This window comes from Balaenoptera borealis, assembly GCF_965194805.1.
Source record: "Balaenoptera borealis genome assembly, chromosome: 9".
Lineage (NCBI taxonomy): Eukaryota > Metazoa > Chordata > Mammalia > Artiodactyla > Balaenopteridae > Balaenoptera > Balaenoptera borealis.
This window is the reverse complement of record NC_138873.1, coordinates 36,381,607-36,405,232: the sequence shown is the minus strand read 5'-3', so window position 1 is coordinate 36,405,232 and position 23,626 is coordinate 36,381,607. Positions and strand designations below refer to the sequence as shown.

General features: G+C 36.1%; 1 protein-coding gene across 10 annotated transcripts in view; it reads left to right on the top strand.

The window, feature by feature from the left end:
• Positions 1–23,626, top strand: part of TRMT11 (tRNA methyltransferase 11 homolog) — a 73,327-nt gene that overhangs the window by 37,541 nt on the left and 12,160 nt on the right. For 8 of the 10 annotated variants that reach the window (XM_082406203.1, XM_082406204.1, XM_082406201.1 and 5 more), the window contains one exon: positions 6,618–6,738. In XM_082406203.1, coding sequence (XP_082262329.1) covers positions 6,618–6,738 — 121 coding nt within the window. Of the gene's footprint in view, positions 1–5,335; positions 5,503–6,617; positions 6,739–18,709; positions 19,246–23,626 lie in introns of those variants that run through there. The other 2 variants (XR_014248702.1, XM_082406205.1) reach the window with 2 other exon arrangements.

Here is a 23,626-nt window from a genome sequence, read left to right as displayed (position 1 = left end):
GCAGAGGCTTAGTTATTCCACGGCATGTGGGATCTTCCCGGACCAGGGCTCGAACCCATGTCCCCTGCATCGACAGGCGGATTCTTTTTTTTTTTTTTTTTTAATTTTATAGCTACTTTATTTATTTATTTTTGGCTGTGTTGGGTCTTCGGTTCGTGTGAGGGCTTTCTCCAGTTGCGGCAAGCGGGGGCCACTCTTCATCGCGGTGCGGGGACCGCTCTTCATCGCAGTGCGCGGGCCTTTCACTATCGCGGCCCCTCCCGTTGCGGGGCACAGGCTCCAGACGCGCAAGCTCAGTAGTTGTGGCTCACGGGCCCAGCTGCTCCATGGCATGTGGGATCTTCCCAGACCAGGGCTCGAACCCGTGTTCCCTGCATTAGCAGGCAGATTCTCAACCACTGCGCCACCAGGGAAGCCCAACAGGCAGATTCTTAACCACTGCACCATCAGGGAAGCCATGACCTAACTTTAGTTTTGCATCTTGTTTATCAGCTAATAAGACTGTACACATTCATACCCATACCCCTTAACACAGGGCTTATGTTCTGTTAAGAAATAAATTATTTCTTAATTCTGGAAATAAGAGAAATTAATTCCAAGGAGTGAAATGACTTGTCTAAAGCTAAAAGCTAGCTAGTTTATTGTTTTCGTTATTCCTAGTGCTGTTCACATAATTCAACATCTTGCCAAGATCTCAGGTGTCTGGTATGTGAAGTGATAGATGGTGTTTCATTAATATTTTCAGAGAAGAGCATATTTATTTTTATTCTCAAGTGGTTTCTGCCTTAGACAAGCTGAACTCCAGCAGCAAACTAACTTGTCTTTTTGTTTTAATTCAAGTTTTCAGAGCTGGAATTTTTAAAAATTTACTTGAAATATATTTCGAATTTACAGACAAGTTTCAAATGCAAAAAACTCCCATCTCTCCCCCATCCAAATTTTCCAACTATTAACATACACCTCCTCTACCCCCCTTTCCTCACCCATTACATTAATCACATGCCCATTATCATTAATCTTTTTTGGAACTATTTGAGAAGTTGCAGATATGATGCCCCATCACCCCTGCATATTTCATTGCATTTCTCAGAAGCAAGAGCATTGTTGTCAAATCACCATCAACCCCTGAAGTCTGGAAATCAGCATTGATAGTGCTGCTGTCCAGATCATGGACCCCAGTCAGATATTGCTGATTGCATTCTATCTAGGAAAATGTATTGCATTGACCCATCATGTCGTTCTCCTCCAGTCTAGAATATTTCCTCAATCTTTCCTTATCTTTTGTGTCCTTAACAGTTTTATAGAGTACGGGGCTTATATTGTGAAGGTTGACCCCTAACCCGGTCCATCTGATGTTTCTTCCTTGACCAGACTCAGGCAATGCTCTTGGTAGAAATACCACAAAAATGATACTGTGCTCTTAGTGCACTGCATTGTGGGGCACACAGAGCCAACCTCTACTGGATGTCTTAAACTTGATCATCTGGTCATGTTGTTCTCTGTCAGGTTTCTCTGCTGTGAGTTATCATGTTCTTCTCGATTACTATTTCCCAGGGGGAGGTATCACAAGATTACACCAATATCTTGTTCTTCATCAGGTGACTACTCACATTGACAACTCTATTGTTGACAACCACCATAATGATGACTTTTCTATTCCATCATTCCTTCTGCATTTTAAGTTGGCATTCTACTATAAGGATTAGTTTTCCCTTCCCTCCCATTAATTTATTAATTTATATTGGTATGGAGTCATAGATTCCTATATTATTCATTGGGTTATAATTTATTACTATCATTATTTTGTTGTTCAAATTGTCCCAGATTTATGATCAGCAGGAGTCCCTCTGAGGTGGCTCCTCTGTCCTTTTGAAATATCCTCATTAGTTTTTGTGTGTTTCTTATATTCTGGCATTTCTGATTTTCTACCATTTTGTAGTTTATTATTTAATTATAATTGAAATTAAATGTGGTTATGAATATCTTGTGTAATTCTTTTATTTATTTCTTTTTTATAAAAAGTCAAACTGGAGGCACTTTCAACTATTTTAGTATTTCTGAAGACCTTAAAAAATGGCCACTGGATATTTCTTCAGTGACTTCTCTTTTAATAATTTTCGACAAGGGGAAATTTCCAAGTCCATATAACCAAAGGGATTTTTTAGAAGTAAAAAAGGGAAGCATGTTTTTGTCACTTTTTTTTTTTTTTTTACCTTAGATGTTTTATCAAAGGACAAATTTCATCCAGGCTAGGACACACATGGAAAGACTACTATGGCATTTACTTCCCTGACTTATTTGTCAGGTCTTCTGATGTTCATAACTAGACTTCTTTTGTGCCTTCTCCTCCCCTTAACTCAAAGTGATCTTATTAATGAACTTAGTTTGTCTTGAGTTTATATTAGGGAATGAACTATTTACACTTTTGCAGTAAACATAATCCAAAGTATTTACTCTTTTTAAAATAACACAGTATTAGATGAACTTAAAACTAAAGTCATCTGCAAAAGTTTGAAATAATGTTCTTGCTTCTGAATTAAACAATTTAGAATTAGTTTGGTTATGTTGTATTGCAAGTATAGCTTTTTATTAGACTAGGAATAAAGAATTCATTTAAAAATTGTACCTTAGCACAGCTTAATTTGAAAACTTTTGTATTTTTGGTATAGTGAATGTAGGCTTTTAGTCCTACTATTGAATTAATTTACTCAGCCAAATCCTGTTATATGATTGAAGTTTAAAAATAAGACTTGCACATTATAATCAAGTTAAGGTATTATTCATTAAACCCAGAACATTTTTATTTTTTTTAAAACCCAAGACATTTTGAAAGGTATAAGACGATAAAAACAAAATACTACCTAACAGCTTAGTTATTTGTGAAGAATTGTCAGAACTGATGATTGAAAAAGGATTTTCTCACTATTTGGTAATTTAAATTGTGGTGAAGAAACTGCTACTCAACAAACTTCTGCTTCCTCTAGTGCAGATTCTCCCCACTCTAGTATATTGTATTTTGGGCTAGCATCAAGACACTCTGTATATGTTATGTCCTTCAACCTTTATTTATTCTGTACCCATTGCTTGATATACTGTTTCTTCTTTCCTCAGCCCTAAAATTCTAGTCATCTTTCAAGGCCTGACTTAATTGTTACCACCTCTGTGACGCTTTCTGAAACCTTCTAAGCAGAATTCATCAATCCTTCATATGTGCTCTCCTAGTAGTTTACTTATTACTCATAGAGACTTACCACATAAAATTATTCTTGACTTTTGGTATTTGTGAGTTTATTATTCACAATTTCAACTATTTGCAAATGACCCTGAAGATCTGTGTAACATTGATTTGGGCAGGGCATACATTCAACTCGTCTATTTGATATTATAGGAGTTGCTAAGCTGTTGAGTGAGTGTAGCTTTTTGCCCAGGTTCCACATATCCCTATGTGTTGTTTTCTAATTGTGATTTATACACAGATAATGCTCTTGAAGTGATTAGAAAATGTGTTTCTTTGTGAAGGATGTCCTTTACTAGAAATCCAACTGCTAGTGCTTGTGATAAAAATGATGACAAAGTGAAGAAGTCTAATAAAGTACTCCAAAGTAAGATTTGGGGATAAATTTTAATTGTGATGAAATGAATTTTGTGGTGGCTCAGAGCCACACAAAACAGAACATGTTGTTTTTCATCTTTCATACAGGAAACAGAAAAGTGATTCTTTAAATTGTTTTCAGTAAGTGCTCCAATCAGCACAAAATCTGTTTCTCAAATGCGAAGTGAAACTCTAATGACATTTGGGAAGAGTTAGCTTGAGTCATGAAGATTCACAGGAAAATAAATGACTGTCAAAATTGATTGATGGAAAAGCTAGGGACCTATACACTTTTTTTTTTTTTTTTGCTTTTTTAAAAAAGATTGAAATATAATTTGTATACCATGAAAGTCACCCTTTTAAAGTGTACAACTCTATGGTTTTTAATATAACCTCAAAGTTATGCAACCATCACCACTGTCTAATTCTAGAACATTTTTTTAAATAAGTTTATTTTATTTATTTATTTATTTATTTATTTATTTATTTATTTTTGGCTGTGTCGGGTCTTCGTTGCTGCATGTGGGCTTTCTCTAGTTGCAGCAAGTGGGGGCTACTCTTCGTTGCGGTGCGCAGGCTTCTTTGTTGCGGAGCATGGGCTCTAGGCGTGCGGGCTTCAGTAGTTGTGGTGCACGGGCTCAGTAGTTGTGGCTCATGGGCTCTAGAGCGCAGGCTCAGTAATTGTGGTGCACGGGCTTAGTTGCTCCGCGGCATGTGGGATCTTCCCGGACCAGGGCTTGAACCCGTGTCCCCTGCATTGGCAGGTGGATTCGTAACCACTGCGCCATCAGGGAAGCCCTCTAGAACATTTTTATCATCCCAAAAAGAAACCCTGTATGCATAAGCAGTCACTACTGCTCTTGTCCCTAGCAACCACTTATCTATCTCTGTGGATTTACCTATTCTGGCTGATTTAGATTTTAAATAGACGCTTAGATTATAGGGGAATAGTACTAAAAACAAGGAATTAAGATACCATACTATCATAATAGTCTAGGCATAGTACAGAGTTATAGCTTCTACTTAACAGATTGCAAACAGTCCATTAGTATGAAATATGTTAGTAAATATATAGTAAATAATTTTTAACTGCTGTTTTTTATTTTTTAGTGTGATATTTTGGGAGTACACTGTTAAATTGTTTGGCTCATTCATATAATAGAGTAGTGGTTAAAAACAAGTTTGTTAATGATAATGATGACCTAAATGATGTCCTTTCATGCTTAAACTCAAAGATCAAGTCAAAAAATAATCTAGAACGTGTAAATGTTTTTCTGCTGTTAAGCCAAATGCCAGTGACTTAGTTTCACCAGTTTAGCATTATTCATGTCATAAATATTAATTAAAATTGTATTGGTTTTGTACTTTGATTTAATTTATAAATTTGTTTTGGGTTTTATAGTTATATAAATTATATAAGCATGAGGAATTTATGTTTGTATACATTTAAGAAACATTTTAATAAAAATACCTTGTCAATAAAAGGTATATAAATAAAATTTAATAAAAATACCTTTTCCTTTGCCAAGAAATAAGATTTATTTTCTTTAAAAAAGGGTACATTACTAAATTTGACAATTTCAGACATTTATAAACCCTGATGTTTGCAAGCCTAAGGTCAAAACTATATCTTCTCTTTGTTACCATTACTTAAGTCTGTCAACTATGGTATAGAATGTATTCTTTCATATCATAAATGCTTTGTATGAAGACTCCAAATTTGACATCAACTTAATGTTATAGGAGCACAACATTTCTGACTGTATAGTGAACATTAGAGAATTATTAGGTGAGATGAAATCTGAAATGGCCATTATTTGTTGGAAAGCCCTAAGGAGGGAGGCAGAGAATGACTTCAAGAGAATTCCTTCCACTGATAATGAAGTGAAGTGCATTATGAATGTTGCTAGGTAAGTGGGTGCTGAAAGTTTTGAGCATGTGGTCAAGGTAATGAGGGAGAGCTTGTTGAAGGTCACAGGGACCTAGAGAAATCAGTGAACGAGTGGTGGGGAAGACGGTGTTGATGCATTAGAATTGGCTGGTCGGATGGTGGTCCTTTACAGGAAGCACTGATCACCACCTTTCCCGTTTTGGATCAGAGCTTTAAGATTTCCCGTATAAGAAATGTTTGCAGGCTGTTTATCTAGAAACATATGAAGGTTTGCAAAGGAAAAATAAAAACTGGCAGTCACAGTGTTCTTAAAGGTGCCCCTACCTAGTGAGCCCTCTCTCCTGCTGTTCTTCTGAATTCTGCTCCATAACTGTTTTCCCCACATTTGTTACCTGTTTCTTCTACCAAGATTAGTGCCAACAACCTATCAGACATGAAGTTCTGAACTACTGCACCCTGACTGTCCTGCTTTCTAGGTGTCGTCATCTTCATTCACTAAGTACATGTGCTGTAGAGCAGCAGGCACCACTGCTCTTTATCATAACTTTGGTTTTATTTCATGGCAGCGGATTGATGTCATCTGTAGTGTTTAGTTTAGTGGTAGTTTATCTGAATAATCTTATATAACAAGGTTAATAGAGGTCTCAAGATGTCATAAAAAATTTTGCAGGGACATTTCATTTTAAAGGGGTATATGCTGTAGTGGACTTTACTTTGGGAATTTATAAAAATCCCCAGTTGAATCAGTCCCTCATGAATGTTAGGGGGTTGTTGTGGAATGTATTTCTGTCTGTCTTATGTGCTCTTGTGGGATCCTTTAGGGTAGAATTGTCATCTTGTATTTTTGTGGTTTAAATGCTTGGCATTCTTCAATAAAACATACTTGTGTTCTCTCTCATCCTCATTATACAGGTAAAAAAATTAAACTACTTTCTTTGGATGTGGTAATGTTAAATACTTTGCTTTTTAAAAATGCAGATTGTTTATGGATTATATGGACAATTAACGTATGTGAAATAAAATGGTATAGCATGTAGTGGGAGGACGTCCCATACCACCCTGGATAACCCCCATGGTGATCCTTTGCGGGGCGCACATGTGAGTGTTCCTAACAGTCAGCTGTTCTTTCTTCAGATACACTGAAGAGATGGTACCCTGGCACCCTTGCTTGAAACTCATCAGCAACTGTGAGCAGAAGCTTTCCAGTCACACATCAAGGCGCTTGATAACGATGGAAAAGGTGAAGGAATTTGAGGTAAATTATCCTAGTATTTTTCAGATAAATTCTGGAAGAATTAGAAGTAGATTTTTCTAGTTTTCCTCTAATGAAGTTTGGAAATGTTAGTCCTTGATTTTTTTAAAAATTATTGACGAGTTCAGGAAGAGGCAAAAGTTGAACAGGTTTGTGGCCTTTGGTGGAGTTTAGAGGGTAGGAATAGAATATAGAAGTTGAAGACTAGAAATAAAAGTTGACCTTTACTTTTCAGGCTTATTTGACATCCTTGGGCTAACGCAGTTATAAAACAGAGCACTCTTAATTAAACAACCATTGTCTAATTAGCAATGTACTAGTTACCGTTTCTCTCCAAAAGCAGAACCTACTTGATTGCAGACTATACTAAAGAGAAAATGTCACTTTGTATAAAGGAGAAAGTAATTTGCCCCCATCTGTTAGGGTCCGACACGTGTTCTCTCTCTCTTTTTCTTTCTCTTTCTCCCCCACACATAATTCATTTAAGCTTGAGAAGAAAGAACAAAACATCTGTTACTTCATATCCAGATCAGAATTGATATGAATAATACCTCATAATGGAGCTTCATTAAATCTACAGAATGCTCCTTGGGCTGTACTTATCTTGATTGACAACCAAAGCTCTTCCATATTCACTAGAAATTTGAGTAAGCCCCATCTTTGTTTTGGATTTGTAGGGCAAGGGGAAAAGAACAGGATGTTACTGCCTGAGGATTTTGTCTTACTCATCCTTACTCTGCATTTGATTTTTTTCATCTACTTCACAGCTTATGGGTTCTTTCACAATAATAAAAACTAATGCTTGTACAGTCCCTTTTGCATATATTATTTTACATATTTCTTGTTTTTGTCCTTTTAGTTTCCATTTCCTGTCTGTCTCTAATTTAGACCCTTATTACCATATACCTGGTTTATGCTGATAATCTCCTAAATTACCTTTCTCCTTCCATTTTTCACACCTCTAGTTCTTACATGTTAAATAAATCTTCCTAAAACACTGCATTCATTAAGTCACTTCTTGATGCAAAAATTTTAGTGACTCATTTTTATAACAGAGTAAGGTTCAGAATCTTCAATGTGACAAAATTTCCTCAATAATTGGGCTCCAGTATCAGGGCATTTCTGAAGGCTAAGCTATGTGTATATATACATATACGTATGTGTGTGTGTGTGGGTGTGTATAAAGTTGATTGGTGTCCACTCTTACGTATATGTGTATGTATGTATTTGTGTACACACATACATACGTATGTAAAGGTATATGTGATGTAATTAAAATGAGTGTCTGATAGTCATTTTAAACAAATACTAGACGTTTATATGCAAATAGCAGATATTCTTGGAGTGGCATCTTGTACTCAGTATACTTATGTCATAATTATTCAGCATGTTCCTAAAACTTTTAGATTTACATTTAAAGAAGAAATATATTAAACAGTTATTTTACTTTATAGTACACCTTGCTTTTCTTCAAATTATATTGCTGGACTTTGCTGCTCACATTTTATACCAGACAGGTCACTTAATGTTTTTTGGAAGTCAAATCTCATTCCAAGGATGACAGTTTACCATTAAACGTTTAAAACATAAGCAGTTTTCAGAAATTCCAAAAGAGGAGTTTTCAGATTGTTTGACACAGTGACAACCTTCCAAAGCGATCATTTAAAATGGCCACCATTTATTTGGATATGTGGTAAGCCCTCCCTATCCGAGGGTTCCACATCCACAGATTCAGCCAAACTGTGCATCCTAAATGTGGTACACGATCCACAGTTGGTTGAAACTGAGCATGCGGAACCCGTGGATGCCGAGACCCGACTCTCAGACTTGAGCATCTGCCAATTTTGGTATCCACAGTGGGTCCTGGAACCAATCTCCTGTGGATGCCAAGGGAGGACTGTACCATAGAAGCCCTCTTAACTAACCTCATTTCTAACTCAGTTGATTAACCAGTACTGGCTATTCCTGCTCTAAAACACAATGCATGATGCCTAGAATAGGTCAGATACTTTGAGCTAGTGAGTTACTTGGTCTCTACTATATCTGTACACTTCTGTACTTAACAGATGAATTGTCTATTGTGAGTCACTTGTGTTTTTCCTGTGAGCTGTTTATGCCAGTTATATTTGCTATGGCATTTATATAATCTAATTAAATACTAGTTAGACCAGTGAAATATGAATGGAAGAATAAAGTTGTCATTTCTGTAGAAACAAATATGAATGCTTTAGAAAGATAGGACAAAGTGAATTGCTAAAAAATTTAGAGTCTTGTATTGGAAATGGTTGAGATAACTATAGCAGGTTGGAAAAAAGTTACTGCAATCCAGGTTTCTGTACTGAGGTTGCTTTGTAAGAGTCTAAGTTCTTGCTTCATTTTACAGAAGCCAAAACTGGGCATCTTTGCAGGTCTTAATTCTGTATCAAAAGATTGATAACGCAGCATGTGGAATCTTAGTTCCCCGACCAGGGATTGAACCCATGCCCCCTGCAGTGGAAGCGTAGTCTTAACCACTGGACCACCAGGGAAGTCCCTGAATATACAATTTTTTAAGTTGAAATAAGATGTTTAATATATTAACAAAGCATTTTAATTTTTTCCTGCTTTTACTGACTTTTTAAATTAACTGTAGTCTACTCAGCCTGCCATAACAGAATACTGCAGACAGAGTGGCTTAAATAAAAGAACTTGATTTTCTCACAGTTCTGGAGGCTGGAAGTCCAAAGCCAGCAGGTTTAGTTTCTGATGAGACCTCTCTTCCTAGCTTGTAGACAGCCGTCTTCTCTTTGTGTCCTCTGTACATACACACTGCTGATGTTTCTTCCTCTTATAAAGACATCGGTGCTATTGGATTGCCACCCCACAGTGATGTCCTCATTTAACTTCATTCACCTCCTTTAAGGCCCTATGTCCAAGTACAGAAATATTGGGGGTTAGGACTTCAACATACGAATTTTGAGGCACACAATTCAGTCCATAACACTGATTATCAGTATCTGTCACATTGAATAAAAGCCTTCTGTTGTATGTTAGAGTATGCTTTTTACATACTCTCCCAGTCACTTCTCATGTCTTTTATATTTTGAGGGAAGTAGTAAGACATTTGATAATTCAGATAGTAACGTTACAGCTCTTAGAAATCACAGCACTTAGTGTACTTATTTGAGTTAGTAATAATAATAGCTAACATTTATGTGCCAGCCACATGAGTAATACGTATAAAAAACAAATATTACCTATAGATTTTGTAGTTTTAGTCTTGAAATGAGAAAGTAAAGTGAGTGACATTAGCATTCTTAATGAGGTATAATTGACATATTTCTCATCTGTACATCATGGTTCAATGTTTGTATGCATTATGAAATGATCACCACAGTAAGTCTAGTTAACATCCATCACCATACATAGTTACAAATTTTTTTTTCTCATGATGAGGACTTTCAAGATCTACTCTCTTAGCAACTTTCAGATACGCAATGCACTATTATTAACTAGTTACCATGCTGTACATTACATCCTCATGGCTTATTTATTTTATAGGTGGAAGTTTGTACTTTTTGGCCCCCTCCACTGTCTCCCACCTCTAACCCCCGGACAACTATCAATCTGTTCTCTGTCTTAATAAGCTTCATTTTTTTGTTTGTTTTGTTTTTTAGAATCTACATATAAGTGAGATCATATGGCGTTTGTCTTTTTCTGTCTTATTTCACTTTGCTTAGCGCCCTCAGGGTCCATCCATGTTGTTGCAAATGGAAAGATTTCATTCTTTTTTTATGGCTGAGGAGTATTCTATTATACATATCACGTCTGCTTTATCCATTCATCCATCGATGAACATACAACTTGCTCCCATATCTCGGCTGTTGTAAATAATGCTGCACTGAATGTGGGGGTGTATGTATCTTTTCAGATTAGGGTTTTCATTTTCATAAGGTAAATGCCCAGAAGTGGAATTGCTGGGTCATATGTTAGTTCTGTTTTTAATTTGAGGGGTCTTCATATTGTTTTCCATCGTGGCTGCACCAATTTACCTTCCTTCCAAAAATTCACACAGGTTCCCTTTCCTTTTTATCCTCACAAACATTTGTTATTTCCTTTGGATAACAGCCATTTTTTTTTTTTTTACAGATTTTTTTTAACACTATTTTTATTTATTTATTTTATTCATTTATGGCTGTATTGGGTCTTCATTTCTGTGCGAGGGCTTTCTCCAGTTGTGGCAAGTGGGGGCCACTCTTCATTGCAGTGCACGGGGCCTCTCATTATCGCGGCCTCTCTTGTTGTGGAGCACAGGCTCCAGACGCGCAGGCTCAGTCATTGTGGCTCATGGGCCCAGTTGCTCCGCGGCATGCGGGATCTTCCCAGACCAGGGCTTGAACCCGTGTCCCCTGCATTGGCAGGCAGATTCTCAACCACTGCGCCACCAGGGAAGCCCAACAGCCATTTTAATAGGTGTGAGATGATATCTCATTGTGGTTTTGATTTGCATTTCCGTGATTAGTGATGTTGAGCATCTTTTCAAGTGCCTGTTGACCATCTGTATGTTGTCTTTGGAAAAATGTCTATTCAGATCCTCTGCCCTTTTTTTTATTTTAATTTTTTGCTTTTGAGTTGTATGAGTTCTTTGTATATTTTGGATATTAACCCTTATCAGATACATGATTTGCAAATGTTTTCTCCCATTCGGTAGGTTGCCTTTTCATTTTGTTGATGGTTTTCTTTGCTGTGCAGAAAGCTTTTAGTTTGATGTAGTCTCACTTGTTTATTTTTGCTTTTGTTGCCTTATTTTTAAAGTCATATCCAAAAGATCATCACCAAGATTGATGTCAAGAAACCACCTGTGTTTTCTTCAAGGCTCTAATCCATTTTAGTTAATTTCTGTGTATGATGTAAGAGGATAGAGTTTCATTCTTTTGCATGTGGCTGTCCAGTCTTCCCAGCACTCTTTATTGAAGAGACTGTCCTTTCCCCATTGTATATTCTTGGCTCTTTTGTCATAAATTAATTAATTGAACATAAAAGTGTGGATTTACTTCTGGGTTCTCTATTCTCATCCATTGATCTATGTGTCTGTTTTTATGCTAAAACCATACTGCTGTAATTGATATAGCTTTGTAATATAGTTTGAAATCAAGGAGCATAATACCTCCAGCTTTGTTCTTCTTTCTCAAGATTGCTTCAGCTATTTGGGCTTTTTTGCAGTTCCATACAAATTTTTATCATAAATGGATGTTGAATTTTGTCAAATGCTTTCTCTGCATCTGTTGAGATGATCATATAATTTTATTCTTCCTTTTGTTAATGTGGTGTATCACGTTTTATTGACTTGTATTGAACTCTTCTGGCATCCCTGGAATAAATTCCACTTGATCATGGTGTATGATTCTTTTAATGTATCGTTGAGTTTGGTTTGCTAATATTTTGTTGAGGAGTTGTATATCTATATCCATCAAGTATATTAGTCTGTAATTTCTTTTCTTGTGGTATCCTTGTCTGGTTGTGGGTAATGCTGGCCTCGTAGAATGAGTTTGGAAGTGTTCCCTCTTCCTGTATATTTTGGAAGAGTTTGAAAAAGATGGTATTAATTCTTCTTTGAATGTTTTGTAGAATTCACAAATGAAGACATCTGGTCCTCTGCTTTTGTTTGTTGGGAAGTTTTTGATTACTGATTCAATTTCTATTAGCAATTGGTCTATTCAGATTTTCTATTTCTTCATGACCCAATCTTAGAAGGTTGTGTGTTTCTAGGAATTTCTTCTAGGTTGTGTAATTTGTTGGCATATAAGTGTTGATAGTAGTCTCTTATGAGCCTTTGTATTTCTGTGGTATCAGTTTAAAGTTTCTTCTTTCAGTTCTGATTTTACTTATTTGAGTCTTTTTTTTTTTTTTTTTCCAAGTGAGTCTAGCTAAAGGCTTGTCAGCTTTATTTATCTTTTCAAAGAACCAGCTCTTAGTTTCATTCATCTTTTCTATTATGTTTTTAGTCTCTATTTCACTTATTTCTTCTCTGATCTTTATTTCCTTCCTTCTACTGTGAGCTTTGTTTGTTCTTCTTTTTCTAGTTTGTTGAGGTATAAAGTTAGGTTGTTTATTTAATGTTTATTTTAATACATTTAAAAAACAAATATTACCTATAAATTTTGCAGTTTTAAGTCTTGATATTAGAAAGTACAGTGAATGACATCAGCAATCTTTATTTTGTGGCCTCCATAAAAAGTACTTGCACCATATGATGATTATGAGGGCTTGAAGCACTGTTCCAAAGAATTGGAAGGAGAAAAATCTAGAGAAAAGGCTTTAATAATTAATGGAGCCCCATAATAAACCAGTCATTTCTGTTTTAGTGACAAATTTAAGACCCATTGTGGACAATTTCACATTTGCTTTTCCCTGAGTTTAATTTGTTTAAGAAAGTCTAGTATATTTTTTTTGGTAGATTTATAATATTTCCCTAAGCAAATTTGATACACAGAAGAAGAAATAGAGAATGATCTAAGAATGCTTCTGAGAATGCTTTTTCCTATCTAAAAATGATAAATAAGGGCACTCACCTTAGATATTTTTAAACCTATAAAGGCAGTGTTAATTTTTGTTTGGTTGCTTTTTATCATTTTACTTTTGTCCTTTCAAATTAATTTATAAAACAAGGAAAGCCTGTTGTAATATTTTGAAATGGCCTTCACTTTATAAGATCAAATTTAATCAGTGAGTTTTAACTTGTATGGAGTTTATTATAACTGAAATTACTTTGTCATGTTAAATTAGTCGTGTTTGGCTTTTAATTAATTACTTCATTTCTACCTTCTGTTTGTATGGAGAGGAGTGTATGTAATTGCAGCAAGATCCCAGTCCTTTATAATGAAAGTGATGACATAAAATTGTCAAACAGTTCTCATGCACATCTAACAAATTATTCTCGACCTTGTTCAGTGTTGTTGATTTTGGCAGTGGAAGACTATTAATTTTAGATTTTTACACTTTTGTATACTGTGTCTCTTCATTTTTGATTTGTTACTTGTTAGGTTTAACTTCAGTATAACTTTTGACCCACTGGATGTGTTGTTATAAAGTGTTCTCCCTCCCCCTCCCTTTTAAAATGTAAACATAAGTTATAAATGTAAAAAATATCTGAAGAATATAGATATTTCATAAAGCTTTGTATCTTTACATTATTGGCTATAGTTTTCAGACTTACTGAACATTAGTAGTAAAGGAGAAAATTCTTGCTAACCATGTTAAAATTATGAAGATGCCTGATTAAGAAAAGCTAGTTTTCTGTCATTATTCCCTGTTGATATAGTCTGAAAGCTAAGTGAATGACAAATAACACTGTTTTAATGCTTTATTTTTTACAGCGGTTTCACATCCATTTAACCTTATTATTTTGCCTCTGTTAGAGATGAGGAAGTGGCCAAGGCCTAGCCCAGTCCACTTAAATAGGAAGTGGCCAATTTGAGACCAGAACTCCTCTTTGTCCCTGAAATTCTCTATCCTTTTTTCTAGATCATGTTGCCTCTTTACCAAAACACAATTCTACCTTTAGAATATGCTAAGATTAAAAGGCAAATGTTCTTGAGTAGCATGTTACAAGTTTCTTTTAAAGCCAGTTTTTTCTCATCACTCATGGGGCCATGGCAGAATGTGATTTGTTTTTACTAGATCTTATTTTTCCTGTTGATACAACATGTAGTCAATGCTGCTATATATAGTTGTGGTCACAGTGGTTACTCCTATAAAACATTTTTCTCATATAAAATTCTTAGGAGAAAAATGCTGATCTCTAGAGTTGTCCAGAATAGTTCAGAAATCAAGTGTAGTAGTTTGTCTTCAGTGAAGTGCCCAAAATAATACTCTCTCAGTGTTTTATACCAATGTACTTGGATAGACAAACGGGTACCCAAAGCAGCCATTTTCAAGACTTCATTGAAATTTTTTTTTTAAACATTCATGCAACTTTTATATGCTATAGTACTTGGTTAAATATAAGAAAATTATCTTAAATTGTCATTGCACTAAATGTGCCATCATGTGCCCTATTTGTTTTGTAGCTTATTTACTTGACATCCTGCCTTACACTGCTGGTGGTTTGAGAAGTACTGAAGTATAGATAAATTTAATTTTAGATACCATATGGACATTAATTTAGACTAAAGTTATAATATTGTGTAAATCAGTTGTTATTTTTTTTTATAGCTAGCCAGTATAGTTCACATGATTTAAAGTAGAGAATATTGGGAGGTCATAGTAGCAGGTGATGAAAGTTAATGTAATTTTTTATTTTGGACCAAATGAAAGAGTCCAGTAACATGAAGCCTATGAATGCTTCATTAATCAGAATGGAAGGTGGCCAAAACTGAAAGACTTGACTAAAGGACTGAAAGATTTTAAAGCTGTGGAGGGAGAAAAGAACCATTAACATTAAAACAACAACAACAGTGTTTTAAATGAGGAAGAGAGAGAAGAGAAACTGAGGTCACTTGTTTGAGAAAATGACTTATGAATGGCTTGAAGTGGAAGAAATTAGTCTTTGTATAAGTAGTTTCCATATTAGAATGATAGTAGTGTTGCTAATCATAAACTGTGGTGTTTTGCTGACATAATGCTTGTGCCTGTTTCTATCATGCATTATCCTTTCCCAGGATCGATGTTGTCAATTTTTTTTCCTTTGGCAGCCATTTGAATTAAAGGTGGTCTCTTCCTGTTGACCTTTCTTTCTGAAATACTTTGTTTTTTGCCTGTCTCTTGCCAGGATGGTTGGGTATTTTCCTTTTGATTAGAGCTATGAAAGATTAGAGATTAGGTATGACGTATTTCAATCTTATAACATGCCTGGTGGGAAATAGATGCTACTTCATTTATCAGTGAGAAAAATAAGACAGGGTGACACTAAGTCAGAACATGATAGTTGGATAAGAACTGAGTCTAGGTCGTAGTATAATACAGTATTCATTACCATCAAAATGTGTGTCTGTGTGTGTGTCTCTGTGTGTGTGTGAGAGAGAGAGAGGGCAAGGGAGAGAGATGGAGAAAAAGAGGGTCTTTTAAATTATTTTGCTTTAGAAATCAGAAGGAAGCTATTTGCATTATTTATAAATTATATTTCAACTTGAGATATTTTAAAAAGGCTTATAAAAACAGAAAGAAGCCTGATGCTGCATATCATATTGTATTAAATCAGTTTTAAGGATCATGCCATCTACTTAGTTCTGAATGAATTACTTTTGCTGTTAATGGTACTTTTCCTTGAATTTAAATTTTACAGAGTCATCACTTGACTTTTTCTTTTATACTTCTGCAACTAAATGACTTTGCCAAACTGGATTTTTTGTTAAATTAATGCTATCATAATAGTTTTAAATTACTATTTCTGGTAAACCAAGAAAAAGCAAAAGTCTATCCCCTACTAGCTCCAGGAAGGAATCATTTAAGATACCTGGATCCTTCTACTTATGATGCTATTTGGATATGACTCCTTTATTTGCAGGAAAAAAACAGTTTTCTGAAGGCAGAGAGAGCATCCATCTTAATGTTCCAGCTCTAATGCTCATATTTTCAAACCATGGCAGTAAAACAGTCTTTAACCACTGTTACAGAATCTTAGGCAGAGGTCAGTTGCAAAATATAAAGTATGATCTAGGAGTCCAAGGCATGAATAGTTTAGGGAAATGGGAAGTTTATGTTCATAGTCAGCATAATCCTCTGGAGCTTTTTTTATAATTCTCAAATGACACATTTTCTATTTTTTGTATTTTTATTTATTTATCATATGGTTATTTAATTTAGAACTATCTTTCTAGTGTTTTTCAAATTCAGACACAAACTAGTGTCTTCTTCTCACTCCATGACCCACCAAGAACCCAACCCTGAGATTTTAATGTGTATTTTTTTGCCCAAAACCTAAGGGTACAGTTTAATGAATAATTGTAAGGTAAACATCTGTGTAACCACCACCAAGGTCAGAATTATAGACTATTGGAGCACCCCCTTTTGTGGCTATTTTTGATCATAAACACCTCTTCCTGCAGGTACAACCACTAATCTGACTTTTATGGTAATCACTTCCTTACTTTCCTTTGTAATATTATCACGCTCGAATTTATCCCTAAGCAAACAAATAATTTTGTTTGGTTTTGATGTTTACATATATAAATGCATGTGTATTTTAATTAATTTTTCTTTTAATGGATTGTTGATGATTTTAAGAAGTCACCTAGGAGATGAATTGTCTCCAAATTAAAGCAAGAGTATGTATGTTCATGTCTATGCATGATTTGGTCTGTTACTCATCCTCTGCTGCTTAGGGTAAGTAAGGTTCTTCTTAACTTTAATTGACTTTTAGATATAGTAACTAATAAGTTGTCATTACATTTTTATCCCCTGTGTTGGTCTGTATTTTAATGTTTGAGGTTAAGTTTTGAATTTTATGGAGTTATAGGTTTTAGTGGCGAGTATGTAGAAAGTATTCATAGTTCTGTATCAACATGATAGCACAAATATCCATGATGGTTTTTTTTAGTTAGAAAGAAATTATGTGTTGAGTGCCAGATGTCAAAGTTCAATCATTAGATGTCACTCATTTTCAGAACTCTAGATATAAAGATTTTTATATATATTAAAATATTTTAACAAATTTTAGGTAAGTTAATATCTTACAGAGTAATTAAACTTTTTACAAGTACAGGTTATATGTAAATACCTAGTTTAGGGGGGAAGATTTCCAACCCTTACCTTGCTCCCATTAAGAATAGTGCTAGAGGTTTTTTTTCCTTAATAGTATTGGATGCCAGACTTTTGACCTGCTTGTCCTTGGTTTGGAAATGGCCTAGTGCTGTTTATAGTTGTATAACTTTAGCACAAGTGGTTTCTATAGCTACTGTCCAGTACCAGATGTAGAACACTGGGAAGCTTTGATAAGGGGAGCAGGATTTTTAAACAAAAGCAGGACATGGATAATTACCCTGAAGCTGAACTGAGGTCCATTATGTTCAGTACTGTCATTTACATTTCATTTTCACTCTCTGCTGATTATAAGAAGGAAAATCTACTCACTGTCTTCCTCTTCCATCTCTTTGCCTTCTTCCTCTCACCTTATTAAAGAATGTGTATTATACCTTTAATCTGTTTCATGAATCCTCGACAGAATTAGGTGAGCATCACCAGTCTGATGGCTTTTACTTACGATGACAGCATCATTGGTTTCCACTTATCATAGAATAAGTTTCGTAAGCCATTTGTATTCAAGTGTTTGCAGTGAAACTGCTGTTTTGTATAAACTGCTGCCACTTTGAGAATATAAATGACTTAAGGTTAATACTAGTGAGGTAGAAGAAATCATTATCTCATTATCAGGAGCTGTCAGTAAGTGAAAGGACAACTTAAACCTGACCTATAATTAAAATAGAAGCCATTTGGTTTTCTTCCAGATGGTTTTCGACTTCGTCCCCAAAGTGACACCTTTTCTAGGGGAAAGCTCTTGTTTTTAAACAGTAATTTTTATAAATTGATGATTATTCTTAGGTATATTGTTGGGGAATTCTTTGAAAGTAACTCTTTTGGCAGTAAAGGAATACCGTGAGAGAGAATTTTGGCTTCAGTTAGAATGTGGGTTGGGAGTGATGGGACAGACTGTAGAGTTAAGCAAGGGGATCCGGTTTGTAGTAGAGGGGGGCTGGGGGCAAGGAAGTTGAGAAAATTCATACCTGATGACTCCTTTTTTTTTCTCTGTAAAGAAGGATGTAAGTTTTTGTTGAGAGTGAATGGGAAAGGTAGGATGAGAAATGAGAAGGAAAACTGTCTTTTACTGATTTTTACATTCATGTAGTTTTCATATTTTTGTATGTTTTCTTTTTCTGATTTGACTGCATGTTCCCTGAGGGGAAAGCCATGGCTTTCATCACTCACCATGTGTTTATGGGACCATTTGTGTCATGTGTTGAGACAGAACAGACTGATAAAACAGAGTCCTTATCCTTAGAGAACTTGCATGTGGGAGAAACGATGACCCAACCCATTCCAGCATAACGTGTTTGGTTCTGTAGTGATCAGTGCACGTTGTTCTGTGAACACCAGAGAGCGCCTACCTGAGGAGATGGTGCTTGAGTCAAGAGGCCAGCATTTTCAGCAAAGGTACAGAGACATGAGCGGGGTTATGGTGCATTCAGGGAACCCTAGACATTTAAGCATGACTGAAATACTATGTGGGGAGGAGTGGCTTGAGAAGTGGAAAACCAAAGGCCTGCCTAGTGTTGAAGGTCTTTACATACCAAAGAGTTTCAAGTTTATCCTATCGGTGATGGCAAGCCCTGAGGAATGTGAGTTAGGAGAGTGGCAGAAGTTCTTGTTTTAGGAAGGTCACCCAGGCTTTAACATGCAGGCAAGTTTTTATTATGGAAAGATGCCAGTGATGCCAGCCTGGAGGCTTCTGGCATGGTCATGTGAAGATGATGAGGCTGTCAACTAAGAAAGGTAGAAACTGGAGATTGTGGGCGAGACAGTGGAATTGAGAGCTACCGGCGGGGGGGGGGGGGCGCGGGGGGGAGTAGATGTGGCAGGACCTAATGACTAATTGAGTAATTGGGGCAAGAGAGACAGGAGTTAAGGATAACTTTTAGAAATCTGGCTTGGGGTAGCTGAGTAGGTGCATGTATTTTTATCCTCCTCCCTACTTCCCAAAGGACATGGTGCAGTGCCGCTTTCCTGGACTACTGCAGTAGTCTTCCAGCTGGTCTCCCTGCCTCTGGAATTTCTCCTACCATTACATTTCCTCTACGGTAGCCAGAATATCTTTCAGAATGTAAATAGATAACGAAACTCCCCTGCGTAAAAGTCATCAATAACTTTCTGTGAAATTTAGACTAAAATTCAAAATCCTTCGCATAACCTTCGAGGCCGGCCTGATCTTAGACTTCTGTCCTGTCTCTCCAGTTTCATTTTGTGCCACCTTCCCTTTAGTTTTGCAAGCCTTCGCCACACTAGCCTGCTTTCAGTTCCCAGAATGTACTTACTTACCTCTTTCTAGTCTGAGTCTTTTCACATTGTGTTTCCTCCCTCATTGTGTTCGCTAGAACACAATGTGTTCCCTAGAATGCTTTCTTCTCGTCTCTTTCTACGAGTAAATTTGATTCATCCTTTAGGTCTCAGATAAATGTCACTTCCTTAGGGAAGCCTTTCTTATCCATTCTCTTCTCCCCCATCTAACTAGGTGTCTCCTTATATTCTTATAGTACCCTTTTCTTCCCAGTGTTTAATCATAGTTTGTAAATATATGTTTGGGTATACATTGTTTAATGTCTGTTCCCGCTAGTATATAACTGTGAATTCACAGAGCTTGACTGTTTTGCTTACCACTCAGTAAATATTTATGGAATGAATAGTAATTGTTCAGTGATTGTTCTGGGCCCCTCTAGAATAAAAACAATCAAATTCAACGGCATTTAAATCATCCATTTGAAAGAAGAGTAGGAATAGATAGTTATGGCTAGCTAAAAGTTTTCTGTTTCAAAATACACTGAATTTTATCATTACCCTAATATCACTCTTCAAAAGTCAGTGGTACAGAAACATTTTAATCCCATCATACCTAGGCCTCATTTCTCATGAGAAGCAAACCAAAAAAGCAGCTGAATCGCCATACTGTGGAAAATCATAACACCTTCCTTCTGTTTAAGGAGGAGATGATAACAAAGAATGGCAGATTTCTGGGAGAAGGCAGTAATTAGAAGGATAGTTTTACCTAAATGGAGTTGTCAACTTTAGTTTCTTTAAAGTCTGAGCAGTTTTATGATGTTCAGGACGCTCTTACATATATGTATTCTCCCAGTGTAATCCAGAGTGTCATTAGTTCCATTCAAAGTGTCAGCTTCAGATGTAACTACACAACATACAGTTTTTTTTCTTTTCTTGAGAATTTGTTCCCCTTTAGATTAACATTTATTAAATTACACGTGTCTGAAGTACTTTCCTTTTAATGTCTCCTGTGTTCTTTTTGATGCTCTACTTTTGATGTAGAGTTATTTGTAAAAATAAAGATTAACTTGAATAAGGTCTAGTTTATGTACTTTTCCTTTATTTTTCTCGAGAATAATTTGCAAATGGACATAAATGACAATGATACACTCTATAGTCACTAAGGTAAATATGTATTTGTATATTTCCACACTATTCTTCTAAAAATGAAATGGTGTGAATAAATGCCAGTGCCCTCTGAAGGAAAATGGCCATCACGTTGCTGCTCTGTAACTCTAGACGTTTACAACAATCAGGACTTAGAGACAGCGAGGGAGATAGAGTGCTCCTGACTGTCGGATGCATGATGGTCAGCTCTGCTTTAAACTATCTTTATCCATTGCAGGAAATACTATAAAGAAGGATTTATCTGCTTCAGCCAGCAGAGGGCACTGTACACATAAAAGTACACTACCAATTGTAAAGCTTCCTTTGATTTTTTTGGCAAGTGTGTTAAAATTCCTCGAGTGGTTTATGTTTAGAATTAGCAGTACTGATAGGACAGGAAATTGGCTGGGTGGGACAGTGGTTAAAGGGGTTCTGTCTAAAAGTTTAGATCTGAAATATGTGCTACCAAATATGTTGCTGTTCCGTGAAGAACGTCCTCTAAATGTCAAACTCCATTTTGAACGACCCACTAATCTACCATGTGGGAAGTTAACTCTTTAACCATTGTTTTGATGTAATTTCTACTTAAAAAAAAAAAAAGTGTGACGGAAAAAGCATGAGCTTTGAAGGCTGATCTAGTCTACAATTCTGGAAATACTGCTTACTAGATGTGTGACTTGTGGCAGATTATTTAAACTCTTTTAGTCTCTTTCCATATCTGTAAAAGTTAGATAATAATCTGCTGTGAAAAGATGCAGAAAATTAAATAATTCACTTATGTAAAACACATAGTTGCAAATACGTATCAGTTGCTTTCTTGAATCAGAACTTGTATGTTTCTCGTCATATTTACAATTGCTGTTTGTCTTACAAAGTTAAGTGATAGGTCCGAAAGCTGTGTATTTCCATTATGTAGCCATCTGTAGCTAGCACAGATTTTCCTACAGAAGTTCTTGATTTCTGGTTATAAAAATGATAAACAGTAGATAGTGTAATCAACAATCTTAATATTTTATTCATATTTCCTTAAGTACTGCCATGTGCCAAAACTTAACCAGTAGTTATGAAATTTGGGGAAGGTGGTCTGTAAGCTTTCATTGCCATAGTTTTCTTTCTTGGCATTTCCTAATTCTTTGTGTATTTTTATTTTCCATGAAGTATTTCTTGCTTACTAAAGATTGGCAGAACTCAGGTTTTATGATACATAGATGATATCATGACTGATAGTGATAGACAGATTTGGAAGTGTTAGAGAAACCAGAAATCAAACACTGGGGCAAGACTGAGTTAGTGAGGGACATCAAGGGTTGTGTTGCTTGAGGATACTCTTCTCCTCTTAAGTAAACCCTTGGCCTTTGAGATACTGAGTTGAAAAAAAAAAAAAATCTGCAGATATTCTTGGTTGAGATGGGCAGGGAATGTGAATAGAGAAGAGTTATCAAAAGGTGATGAAAAATATGTAGAGTTGAATATCATCATCTCAAGTGTGAGCCCTGGCAAACTAAACTAAAGATAGGATGAAAGAGAGAAGGAAAAGAGAGAAAAAAATAGCGAGTTTGCCATTTTATTCAGCATCAAGGTAACATAAGTTCTGAATGCTGCAAATGGTATTTTTCATAAGGACCAGAGTATATGTTAAATGTGTACTGTTCATAGGTAATGATATTTACATATATGATATGTATGTGATAATATGTGGACCATAAATGTACTGAATGTTTTATGTGGAACATTTTATGAACCATGTCTTTTCCACTTAGATGAAAATGGTAGCCAGAGTCTCTGGAGTGTCTGGCTTATCCCGAAGCAGGACTTAACGCTGCTAGTAATAGAACGTCTCTTGCCAGGTCCCTGGCTGCACAAGGGATTTGGAGCTTTTGGGTTCTCCAGGAGTTTTTGTTATGAATGTCTTATTTCACAGTTAGGGGGCAATCAGTCTTATAGAAGGAGGCGTTCCAGTATAGGACCCAAACACATACCTCACATTGATTCTTCTCTACTCCCTGGGAGATAAATAGGATTTCCCCCAGCCCCCAGAGGTTGCATTTCGAAGGTTAATAGTCTTTCCCCACTTTTCCCGTAGCATGTATTTCTGTGTCACTGGGTCTCTGTAGCACTGAATATATGGTCTGTTAGGGGCTTATTTTGCTTTTACTACTATATGTTCTGAGGGAATCTTTAAGTCTAAACTAGTTAGATAAAGAATGCCATAGGAAAAAAAAAAAAAAAAGAATGCCATAGGTAGTATATGTTTTCTTGATCAACATTAATTGGCATAGGTTTTAATCATTACTTTTGGGTTTTCCAGGTTTCTGCTGTTCATTCTCAGTCACTGCCTCTGGTCTTTGTAGTCTCTTCTTCCTCCTCAGTTTGTCCTATATATATCCTTTAAGTCAAAGACAAGCTATTTGGTTAAGCTCCCACTTTGGTCTATGAGGATACCTACCTTCCATTGTGCTTCGGCTTTTCTCTCCTGCTTCCCCCAGTGAGCTGCATAATTGGCAGTTTAGGTGGGTTAGGCACACAAGTAACTGAGCCCGAGTCAGTCCCTGGCTCATGCTGGTCTTCAGCTGTCTTACCATGTCTCTACCTTTTAAGCTAGCACTCTGGGATCACACATTTCTGTCCTGTCATACCACTGCAGCCCCAGGACATTCACTGAAGTAGTCTGCAGTGCATTTTGAGATGTAGAGGTGCTCTTGCATGGCTTAGAGGAGTCACAGGGAGAAGAGAGGACAGAGGGCAAAGCTGGGAAGGATCTCACTGCCTGACAGTGTTC